The sequence below is a fragment of the Gossypium raimondii genome, chromosome 6 (assembly GCF_025698545.1).
Source record: "Gossypium raimondii isolate GPD5lz chromosome 6, ASM2569854v1, whole genome shotgun sequence".
Taxonomy (NCBI): domain Eukaryota; kingdom Viridiplantae; phylum Streptophyta; class Magnoliopsida; order Malvales; family Malvaceae; genus Gossypium; species Gossypium raimondii.
The window spans coordinates 50848365-50859874 of record NC_068570.1 but is presented as its reverse complement, the minus strand read 5'-3'; the positions used below and the strand labels follow the sequence as shown (position 1 = coordinate 50859874).

The following is an 11510-nucleotide window of genomic DNA, read 5'->3' as shown; positions in this document are numbered from 1 at the left end:
TTGTAAATGTTTATACTCTTTGTTCATGTAATGAATGGTTGACAACAAACGTTTACTTATAAACCTCAAAACTGATTGGTGCCCCCCACATTGTGTAATTATTCATGCACACCCTATACTCTCTCTCTCTTTGCTTCCTTATTATAATGTTTATGGGATTTATTTCACATCCTATTTTACATTGGGAAGGTGACAACAATACCTCAGCTTCCGATTAGAGGCAAGTGCATTTTTTAGTGCAACGTCAACTCTGGCGCCTTCCCGAAATATCAAGTCATACAACTGACACACGAACCTTGATAGTTCCTCTTCTTCATCGCCAAAACCTGTACAATGCTCCTCATTCTTCTCCATGTCACTATCCCAGTCACTCACCGGACTGATAGTTTCCACCTCAACCTCTTCATCTTCCGCATCTTCTTCACCAATCTCAAACTTCCCATTTTCCACAACGTTATACTCTCCTGATATATTAACTGACACATCATGAGGCTCAGCTGCAGGGCATATAACAGCTTTGGCCCCCGAGTCTAGAAAGGCCTTGATCAAATTTGCATTGGGACCATAAGCTCCCGTGCAGATTATGATCCTATCCCTCCAAGCTCCAACCTAGCATTATTCAACAAAGTATCAGCCACACAAAACTGAATCAAATTTTCATGCAGGAATTGCACTTCATGTAAATAAAATAAAACATGTTATCAAAGATTTTGGGTGTCACTGAAAGGGAGTGGGCTTGTTAAATATGATGACACCACAGCCCTAAGTTGACATGGAAAACATCAAGAATGAATGCCATTTGGAGGTTTATACAAAATAGTATCCTTATTGTCTTGGTAATGCATTTCTATTGATTCAAGATTAGAGTCAATGATTAGAGGTATTTGAAGTTATTCTTATGTTTGGCACAATCACCTAGATCAATAGAAGGTTAAGCAACTGAAACAAAGAAAATTAAACTAATCCTGTGAATGCAATATTGCCCCAAGAAGACAAGCAGCTAAGGTTAACCATCAAAGTGAAGAGTGAAAAACTGGGAGAAAAATAAATCAGCCATAACATTCGTCAGGTATCATGTACTTTGATGCTCAAATCTGATAGTCAAGCGAGAGACACATTCGTACCATCCAACGAACATCATCAGGTGTCAAGTGCAAAGAAGGGACTGTGCGACGAAACATGTATGCCCCAATTTCAATATCATCTTCCATGACCTTTAAGAGTTGTCAAGAAAATAGAAATAGAAGTTCATTAGATTTGATAACATCAAACTAACAAAAAACAAACTGAAAGCAAATGAGAGACGAATGCACACTTGGGTTTGGCGTCCAATATATCTATGGCCAATCTTTCCAACTTGGAAGTATGGTTTACAACGGACCAAATCAGCAATAGTTGTAATATTGGCAAAAGGTGATACACACTTTTGACGCTGGCTCTGTAACACTGACAACATGCTCAACTTAACACTTTGTAGAAACTTATCAGCCAGTTCTCCAGGTTCAGCCACAACAAACACATCATTTTGCCAACTAGAGAAAAGAAGCATCTAGCAGGTTAGCATGGGGCAAAAGATACACTCAAAAGTAACTAGGCAAAAGAAAGGATCATTTAGACCTTAAAACCGAACCAACAGAGTCATTTTGAAGGGCCAAATGTATAATGCCCACTTGTGGTAGATTCTGTAACTTCTCATGCAATGACCGTACAGGTAAAGAGAGCTGCCTGGGTGCAGAAGGGGATGTAGGGGGTGATATAGCTGTCTTTACAGATTGTAATCCATCCAAGCTTAAAGGTGGGACCGTGTCAATTCGGCCAAGCCTCTGCAGGCCAGTATCAGTACTGAATAAAAGAGGGCTTGAAGGGAAACTTCCAGTGATCAGAGGAGAGGTAAATGGTGTTGGAAATGTTGTAGCTGGTAATGCCTTCGAAAGTCCAGATATATCATGCAAAAGAGATAATCTAATTCCATTTCGTGCACAAAATGACTCCAGTGCCCGAGCATGGTGCACAATTCTTCCTGAATCAGGACTATGCAAAGCTTCAACAAGTAGAACATTTCGCCTCCAGCCTAAAGAAGGGCTATTCTCATCTAGCAATGCAAAATAAATTAAAAAGATTCAGCAGAGCATCCAGAAAGCTAGAACACATGAAAACTATTGAAAAGGACTACTACCTGCATCTGATGCCTTTGCCTTGGCAAAATGTTGAGATTTCAAATTCTCTGTCCACTTCTCGTCATGTGCAAAGGGTAGAATAAGTCTTTCGCATGCATTCTTGAAGGACTCAGAATTGTTCTCGATGTAGTCCTTTACACAAGCTTCCAACTTCAGCCAAACTGTTGGATCAGTCTCATCAAGCTCCATCTCACAACGTTCATCAACTGCAAGGGCAACCATGTAAAATAATGAAGACTTCCTAATTATTCCACTACAAAGATATTGCAAAAGGATGAATTCCTAGATGAAATTTAAAAGAAAAAATGGTTGGAAGAAGCAACTGATGGAGACATAAAACGGGGTTGAAACTTCCAACCCTCATCAAGGAACCAAGACTCAATACCTGGATTAAACCGAAAATATTGAATCTCGGGAAGCATAGGTACCAAAGTACTCAAAGCTTCCTCAGTTCGGTCCACAGAGCATGCACTCTCAATCAGAACTTGCCCAGTATCTAGATATCGCCAACCACCTTTTCGTGCCTACAACAGAATAATCCATGGTATGATGTAAAGGATCTTAAACCTCAATATGATCAGCTATTGAAAAGGTCAATAGAAAATTAAAAATCTCTAGATTTTTTTCTCCGATTAGCCAAAATATCAGAACCACTTAGAAAAATATTAAACTTGGAACATGACATAAAGTCCCTGTGGACTGTCCTGTTATTTTGCATGAATTTACAGAATGAGGATTTGCACTTCAAATGGTCATGGTACTAGGAATAGTTTTACGGTCAATTGAAACCAGAAACCACTTAGATGGGGACAAACACAAAATAAAGCAGTTACCTTTGTAGGCACGGAACCACAGCCAATTGAAACTATACAGTCAATTTTTGTATCGGGCCACAAAAGTTGTGCTTCTCTTATTGAGAAGATAGTTGGATTGTTTGCCACTATAGCACCATCTTGCCAGCGGTTTACATCTATATAAAAGGTAAAAATATAAAGGTTAAGTTCAGACATTCTTAATAAAACAGTTAACTTAAGCAAGCAGAAGAAAAATACCATCTGAGAAGTCATCAAGATAATATGGGGCAGCAGAAGAAGCTCTTATAGCTTGCCATATATGGTGTTTACAACTTCCAATAAAAGCACTTCGTTTGTAGCCAACTTGAGCACCTGTAGTTGGAGATCCTAGAGTGGTAATTCCTGCACTTTCTGATATTGAAAGAGGCACCTCGGGGGTTCCCACAGGATACTGCACATTAAGAAATTTATAAATGTATAAACTCACTCTTAGAGCTGCCAAGATATTACCAAAATAGATTATAACCCTATGTTTGGATTGGACTAAGGGGAGGAAAAGGAAAGTAGACTAAGGGAAAATGAGGACCTTTCCCCTGTTTGGATAAATATTTTTGTTTAAATAAGGGAAAGTATGGGAAATTGAGTATTCCTTGCTTTCCCTTGAAGTACGATTTTTGTTTACCCCAATTTGGAGAACAAGCTAGGGAAAGGAAAGTAAAAAAAAGAAAGAAATATATAAAATACCTATTTTATTATCTTCATGTTTTCATAAACTTAAAAGGTTATAATTGGAAAAATTATTATAGTAAATCCTTTCCTTTCCCTCTTTAACCAAACAAAGATTGTTAAAATTCCTTTTCTTTCCTTTGCTTTACTAATTTAAGCTATCAAAACAAGATACACATGTATCTTTTCCTTTACTTTCCTTAACCTTTCTGTCTTTTGCTTTCCCTTTCCTTCCTTTCCTTTATTACTACTTATCCAAACATAGTGTAAATTGTTCTACATAAATCTACATGAGCAATAATACATGAACCCAATTAGAGTTCATATTGCATGATAGAGAAAGGAAATCTTGACCACAAACCTGATAATTGCGGAATATAAAAGGCTGAGCTGGCATAACGCTCACCAAAGTAGACACTACAAAAACTTTCGGAATGTTTTTCACAGCAGATTCAATTAGTAGGTCACCATCCTCATCGGCACACATTTCCTTCAGCAACCTTTCAAACTGATCTGCACTGTGCTGCAATACTCTATGTTATACTATATGGTTAAAGCAAATAATACTTTGAAAAGTAAAACAAACAGGCCCATTTAAATTACTGATTTAAGTGTAGCAAAACACCTTCAAAATGATGATAAGAACAATGCAATAAGCAGATGTGATTGTGAAGTCCTATTGATTAAAGGCAATATATAGAATGAGCAACCCTTAAAGTAAATTATAGTAAATCCTCTGAAAATATCTTGGAGAAACACAAAATTTCTCATTTGCTTGAGTTATACTTCCAATAGTTTAATACCTCTTCATGCATTCATAGACATACATTTTCAACCATGTTGCTATTACTCTTCATTTTTCTTTAAGTATCCCAGTCAACCACATGGGCATGAAAATATGATCCTCCAAGGATCCACCAAATATATGGAAAAACATAAAAAAGAAATCTGACCATTTCCGTATCCGACACTCACACCCCAGTCCAAGCAACATAGTTTTCAAGGAAAAGATGAAAGCAGCTCTAGCAGCATGAAAGACAGAAGCACAAGTTTGCATAAAAGAGAAATTCATACTTTAGATCCATGTACAACAACTCTGAAGCTCTGTGAAGAACTTTTATAAAGCATATCCAACTTCTCTCTCCAAGTTGCAGCTTCATTATCCTTTGGCACAGGTTCAGCGAAAACAAGTTTTCCTACAAAACAGCATAGAACTAGATAAATTAATGGAACCCTAAATTAAGTGCCCACAAATAGAACCTTTATACAGCACACTAACCAAGATTTTTGTATATTTCTTCACATTGGTCCAAGGTCAATAACTTAATACCAAGGGCAACAGCAAGCATTCCTCCAGTTGATGTCCCGCAGATAAGGTCAAATAGCTCATGTATTCTCTTCCCGGTTCCCTTCTCAATTTCTTTAAGGATCTGCACAGTTGCAAGACCTTTCATGCCACCTCCATCCATTGAGAGTATGCGTAGGCCTTGTTTCGGTATCTGTCTTCCTCTTATAGCCCGTCGCAAGTTTTCATTTTCTCCTACAGAATAACATAATCAGATGATCCAAGATCCAAATATTCTAAAAGAAAGTAAAAAATCAAATGGAAGAAATATACCAAGAATTGCCAAAGCACGAGCAGCAGCTTTATTCACACGTGGTTCAGGTCCAACAGTCAGTCTCATGAGAAGGTCCTTCAAGCTTTCAGAGGTCACAAGAATGCGACGATTCTCCAGACAGAAGGCCAAATTTCCAACAGCTAACAAAGCAAGCCTTTGCACCTGATTAAATATAAAGGTTTAATTATACATACATTCGATATAAGAATCATTTAGATCAGAATATCACCTCTGGGTTTTTATGGGCACAGAGTAATTTTAATGATCTCAAAACATCCTTGGTTAGCATCTTCTGAGCTACAATATCAGATCCAATGGCCAATGTGACCACAACTTGTAGCACAGAAACCAGTTCTACTGGGTCAGGAGACTTCATAACAGTTTCAATGGGTTGCATGATGTCACATTTCATCAACTGCATTGCTACGGAAACATCTCCACCAAGAGTTGATAGAGCAGAGCAGGCTTGTTCGACCTGACACAAGATACGAACCATAATGATACCGCATAAAATAAACATGTCTGGTGTTATTCATGAAATGAAAGTATATGCAATGTACCACATGCCGGTCTTCACTACTTATCATACTTATGAGCTGTCTCACTGCATTCTCATCTTTACCAATAACTACACGATTCCCCTGGTCTTGTGTTATTATCTTGACCAGTGCAGAGGCTAGCAACGGGTGATGACAAGAGGAAAAACGGAATATGAGAGAGAAAAAGGCACTCAGCTTGTGTCTAGATGCACCAAAGTAAGAACTATTCTCCATCTGTAATACAACAAGAGAAGCAGTTTAAGCATAGATTTATTCATCGCACAAGCATACAAACAGCTAATTTTTGTAGCTTGTACCTCTATTTGCACATTCACTGATCTTAGATTTTCATCAGCCACAATCCTGATATTTGCAAGGGACAAATGGCGTAGCTTGTGTAAAGGCAAGATTTCAGGAAGGAATTCAAGTGGATTACCAAATAACCTAAGAATCTGCAACTCGGCCATAGCCCTGCCATCCAACTGGAGAAAAACATTAGACTAAAGGAAACTATATATCCACGAGCTTAAAAAAATATGTTGATTGTCAATAAAGTGACCTGAAGTCAAGAAGAGGCCGAACAAGTTTGTTATGTTCCAATGACAATTCCACCAGCCCAACGCACTGTCTCAGCTCTGCTGCTCATAAATTACCAACAGAAACATGGTAAAATGGACAAGTGAGAAAGCAATGGCCTAGTACTTGCAAAATCATGAGAATAAATGTTTTCCCTCCTTAATATGGGAAGTTACGAACTTGATAAGGTAATACAATAGGGAAGATAATTTCGATGTAAAACAAGATTTACTCTTACCAGGAACTGAAACAAGCATGTTGTTGTCAACCCTGAGTACTTTTAAGGTTTTTAGTGCACCAAGCTCAGGTGGTAACACAGAGAGCTTGTTGTTATCAAGGTATAGTTTCTCAAGAACAGGCAATTGAGTTAGCTCAACGGGCAGTGTCTGTATCAAAAAGTACACAACCAATGAGTGTTAAACTAACGGAGCAGAGGAAAGGAAACATGCCTAGTTTCTTCACAGAGCTCAATCCAAATTATAAAAAAAAAGGATCTAGTACAAGTTAAAATTAGCATAGGTCCATGCTTATACTTTCTCGCAATCCATCGCTTCACATTTCTCAATAAAATCACTTCAATTAAAAAAAAGCATAAATATAAAATCAAGAAAAGCAAGGAAAAGAAGAACGAAATTACCGTTAAACCACAACCACAAAGGCTAAGCAAAGTGACACTTCTCCAATGGTCACCGCAGGAAACCAGACCACTGTCACCAGAAGGAACCAAATTTGACCGTAGCAATCGAACCAATACTCCGACTCCATCACTCTGCTGACCTGAGCCGGCCGCCTTAGCCATCGTAACCGCCCGCAATGGCTCTCTCCTCTTCTCCACCTTCATCTCCACTCCCACTAATTTCTCTTCCGTCTCCCTCAATTCCACCGAAACCGTATCTTGCGGCTCCGGAAGCGCCACCATCAATTTGGATTGCAGCCTTATCGCCACCTGATCCTCGTCATCCCCCGCAACCCAATCCAGATCAATCCTAAACCCTAGCTCTTTCTGATCTTGCGGTGTTGAAGGTTCCGGTGAAGACAAAGAGGAACTTACCGGAGATGCATGGTCTAGATCTTCCGCAGATTTTTCATAACCGTAGTTTAGAGACAAACGGAAGATCTCCGAAGGCCGTTTCCATCCTAGTCCCCAAGACATTGTGATCGGACGGTCAAAATGCGCGAGGAGAAGACTCCGATCACGATTCGACGGTTGATACGGTGTTTCACATTTGAATTTTCTTCACATATAGAGAATTGTATACAAAAATGGCGACGACAAGAACGATAAAGTTCCTCCCTTAGGATTAAGCTTCGGGAGGTTTGGAGAAATTAAGACAACGAAAAATTGAAGCAGTATGTATTATGTACGAGCTCTTTCTTTGACACAGTTTTCTTTGTCTATTCTTTTCCGTCGTCGGAGTCTCTTTTTATTCTCAGTTTTAACATTGTATTCATCAAGATAGCCCCATGGAACGACGTCGTATTGTTGGCGGCTAATGAACCCAGTCCACGCTAACTGGTGCACTCCATTGTCACCGAAACGACGCCGTATAACCTAACACTGGTCGATGTCATGAGGACGAGATTTTTGGACAGGGTTATCACATGTGTGACATAACATTTCATTAATTCCATCCAAATCAATGTCCTTAACATAAAATTGGTGGTACGGACAAGAATTGAGGATGAGATAATACAGTTAAATAATATCATTTGTCAATCTCATTATGTAGAAAGGGTATTTAATCTTTTTTATACAATATTAAAAGATGGAGTAACATAGTCTAAGCCTGTGTGGGTATCTCAAAAAAACTTTAACCACATTACAAGCATCAAACTTTGAAAGAAAACCCACACATCAGATTATCGTATTTACATGAGACGAGATTCGAAACTGAAATTTCTCTTTTTAGCCCCTCTCGAACATTTATAAAATTATCTTGTTGTAATATCTAAATCGGAATATTTGCAAATCAAATGTCAAATCAGCATTAAATTATTTCAGTAAGGGCCATACATAAAAGGCCAAGACTTGTGAGAATCTCAACAACCATAAAATGCACATTGCAAATAGCATGAATTTCAGCCTAAAAATCAACACAAGTCATGTATCAATGATCGACAAGCCGGTCTCGAATTGCTTGCAACCGAAATCGGATTGACAATGTTACTACTGGCTTATAAAGTATATTCATAACAAGTACAATTCTGCTTTCAGAATGGATACCGTCATCATAAATTCAGCTTCTTTACGGCTTCTTCGAATGTTGCTCTTAAATCCGTCTTTACTCCATCATCAGCAAATATAAAATTGATAGCGATTTCAGCAAGCTGAAACATTTCAGTCTTTCCGAGACCTGGGAGAAAAAAAAAGGGGTAAAATCATCAAATTGCATAAAAATGATTTGGTTGTGCTAGTTATATTCCCCTTACCGAACGAAGAGGAAGCAAGATTGTACTCCCTGGAAAGACTGGTAGAGAAAACCCCGGAATCATCCGTGCAGAGAACCAAAGGATGTTTTGCCTTGTATAGATCAACTGCATCACCATTTCACAAACCGATTCGTCTAAACATCAGGATGAAGAACAAAAAAAGAAGAAGCAAAAACATGCTCGAATCCTTCGAGAGAAGCTGATTATATGTACTTGTAAAAGTAATTTCTTAAAAGAGTTGAAAGACAAGCAGAAAAGCCTGACCGAAATGATGAATATCTATTGAAGATATTGTTTCCGTCCGGATATTGGATGTCAAACAAATCTCAACCTGCAAAACGAAACAAAAGAGAGGAACAGACATTAATGAAACTTTATGAGAGGAAACATGATTTTCGACATCGAACAAATCACTTGATATCAGTCAATCAAGTAAATTGTCTCCGTACTAAGGGATAAATATCTTACGGGGATTTTTGCTGATTTCAACTTTCTCCAGTTTTCCTCATCGAAGCAACAAGCATGACCGATCCTATGTGGAAGGAAGTCTATCATTGCTTTGATTTCCTCTTGGTTAGGTACCTACAAGCACTAAGATATGACAATAAACAAGTCGGTGTTATTTAAAATACTATAGCACACACTAGTTGCACGACAAGTTTGAGAAGTAGCAACAAAAACGCACCTCTCCGCAGTGAAGAGTGATATAGAGACCCTGCTCCTTTGCAAATTTTAATGCAGGCAAGAATGTAGACCTATGTCGGATGCAAAGAAAATTAAGAATTATGATATAATTATAACCTTCAAAACACATGAACAAATAAGGGAAATATGAGTACCAATTGCCAACAATGGGGTTTCCGGAGAGATCAATGCCAACTACACCTAAATCCCTCATTTCCAGTGCAAGCTTAACCTAAAGAAATAAGGGAACTATAAGGACATTTATCGAACAAATAACAAGCTTTTTCCACAAACTGCAATCTTTAACATACGGTTTCCATGGCAGCTTCAGTGCTCTCACGACGATCAATGCTGAGAAGAAATCTTACATACATCTTCTTTCTCATAGACCCGTTAAATGTATTGGTCTTCAAACCAGCGGGAGAATAATCAACGTCAACCGAACTGACAGCTCTTAAACCCTCCATCACAGCATCCATATACGAACGTTTGCTCATTCCTATGGAATCATTTCTCTGTACAATGTTTCCATTTATTCAAAACTGCATATAAAACGAACCACCAAGAAACTAAAACATAGCAATGAAAGTACCTTAGGAGTGGTTCTAAGCTCTAGATATACAACATTCTCGGCAGCAAAATCTTCGATGACCTGTAGATCGAAAAATAGAAACAAATAACTAGAAGAATCAATACAGACAAAGTCTTCGAGTGGAAAACTACATTACCTCTTTAGTAATCCTTGTAACAGTGGAGTGATCAGTAGTGAGAATGTGGATAAGGTCGAACAGCTTGAATACTTCGTGTAGCGTACGGTCGTCTGAATCGGAAAAAAGGAAATATAGGAGCTCCTAAATACCAATCTTTAACATACATAACACAAATACACAATATAATGAAACCCCATTTCCCTAAAATGTGCAAGGATTAATTAAATCAATCAAAAATTCCAATCTCAAAGTAGTCAAGCTCATGTTTTTTCTTGGGTTCTCAAGAATACAATGTGCAGTATTTCCTCTCTTGATCTTCAATGATTTTTAAGCAATGAAATAAAGGACTAAAGCATTAAAAAACATATACCTTTCATTATAACATTCTCCACATCTGAGAAAACAATGACACCCTTATCACCCAAAACTCTTGCAAGTTCACTGTCAACAAAAATACATCTAAATTAACCTTCATGATTAAGATGGGGGGGGGCACAATTGAAAAGTTCAAAAAAAGAGAGGGGAAAGAGGGATAAAAGGAAGCTCACAAGAGAGTAGAGTTCCTAACTGAACCATTGAGGTGAGCATGAAGTTCAACCTTTGGAACCGAAACACACCACTCCAGCTCTTCTCTGTTCATCTTTTGCCTGTCTGGGTTTTCCGACCGGCTACGTTTCGCGGTGTGATAGATTGAGTTTTAGAGTACTTTGTCCTAACCAGACCAGATTAGTCAAACAACAAAACATAATAAATACTAAAAAAACACACAAGCAGACAAAGAGAGGAAAGAGAATTGTAACATTGGGCCCTAAGAGAACATAACCTGCGGTTTGTTAGGCTTCAACAAATGTCTGATACCAGACTCTGGGCTCTGAGGACCGGAAATTAAGACCCAAATTTCTTGGCTAAAAGAGACTGGTTCTATGCAGGTCACTAAACGTGTCCATAAAAGCAAACCCTTGTTCACCGTCCACATTTGTGCCTATATCAATCTCGGGCTTTGACAGCCTAACACAATATTTGGCAGCTCATTAGTTAATTATTTGTTTTCAAATTTTGAAAGTTAAAATAAGCTATAAGTATCTTCGTAAGTTTGAAATTTAGTCTCCCTATTTTTATTTTTAGGAAATTAGTCGTTTTATTTCAATTTTAAAAATTCAAGTTCAATTGCTATTATCATTAAAATTCTTACATTAAATTTAATGGTGTGATATTTTCAATTTTAAAAAAAAAATCACTTTGTACTAGGCGACAA

At 37.9% G+C, this 11510-nt stretch overlaps 2 protein-coding genes across 4 annotated transcripts; both read right to left on the bottom strand.

Annotated features, from left to right (window-relative positions):
• LOC105772941 (phospholipase A I) lies at positions 1–7839 on the bottom strand. 3 transcript variants are annotated; one of them, XM_012594459.2, is made up of 18 exons: positions 7069–7839; positions 6670–6817; positions 6415–6493; positions 6173–6326; positions 5877–6089; positions 5546–5791; positions 5316–5478; positions 4977–5237; positions 4772–4893; positions 4059–4220; positions 3230–3422; positions 3011–3147; positions 2563–2701; positions 2177–2383; positions 1618–2092; positions 1316–1532; positions 1125–1214; positions 1–609 (listed from the first exon to the last, which is right to left on the bottom strand). In XM_012594459.2, exons 1-18 carry the CDS (start codon positions 7582–7584, stop codon positions 172–174), a joined length of 3960 nt encoding a protein of 1319 aa, XP_012449913.1. In that variant the 5' UTR covers positions 7585–7839; the 3' UTR covers positions 1–171. The 3 variants fall into 3 exon arrangements, with proteins under 3 accessions (XP_012449913.1, XP_012449914.1, XP_012449915.1); XM_012594460.2 differs by having other exon boundaries at positions 6415–6490; XM_012594461.2 differs by lacking the exons at positions 6670–6817; positions 7069–7839 and having other exon boundaries at positions 6173–6337.
• A 554-nt stretch (positions 7840–8393) lies between these two features.
• On the bottom strand, positions 8394–10991 carry LOC105772942 (N6-mAMP deaminase). The gene is made up of 11 exons (XM_012594462.2): positions 10804–10991; positions 10626–10696; positions 10274–10365; positions 10138–10197; positions 9857–10060; positions 9701–9777; positions 9547–9616; positions 9330–9443; positions 9126–9192; positions 8862–8966; positions 8394–8785 (listed from the first exon to the last, which is right to left on the bottom strand). Exons 1-11 carry the CDS (start codon positions 10893–10895, stop codon positions 8661–8663), a joined length of 1077 nt encoding a protein of 358 aa, XP_012449916.1. The 5' UTR covers positions 10896–10991; the 3' UTR covers positions 8394–8660.
• Positions 10992–11510: the final 519 nt, after the last annotated feature.

What these genes read in the sequence shown, in the direction of transcription:
- LOC105772941 (XM_012594459.2), bottom strand. Translation starts at nt 7,584, where the DNA reads ATGTCTTGGGGACTAGGATGGAAACGGCCTTCGGAGATCTTCCGTTTG. An exon ending in AGAAATATACAAAAATCTTG is followed by an intron (nt 4,894 to 4,976) that starts GTTAGTGTGCTG and finishes GCTGTTTTGTAG; the next exon opens with GAAAACTTGTTTTCGCTGAA. An exon ending in ATATTTTCGGTTTAATCCAG is followed by an intron (nt 2,384 to 2,562) that starts GTATTGAGTCTT and finishes TTGCCCTTGCAG; the next exon opens with TTGATGAACGTTGTGAGATG.
- LOC105772942 (XM_012594462.2), bottom strand. Translation starts at nt 10,895, where the DNA reads ATGAACAGAGAAGAGCTGGAGTGGTGTGTTTCGGTTCCAAAGGTTGAA. An exon ending in GTTAGGAACTCTACTCTCTT is followed by an intron (nt 10,697 to 10,803) that starts GTGAGCTTCCTT and finishes TTTTGTTGACAG; the next exon opens with TGAACTTGCAAGAGTTTTGG. An exon ending in AACCCCATTGTTGGCAATTG is followed by an intron (nt 9,617 to 9,700) that starts GTACTCATATTT and finishes CATCCGACATAG; the next exon opens with GTCTACATTCTTGCCTGCAT.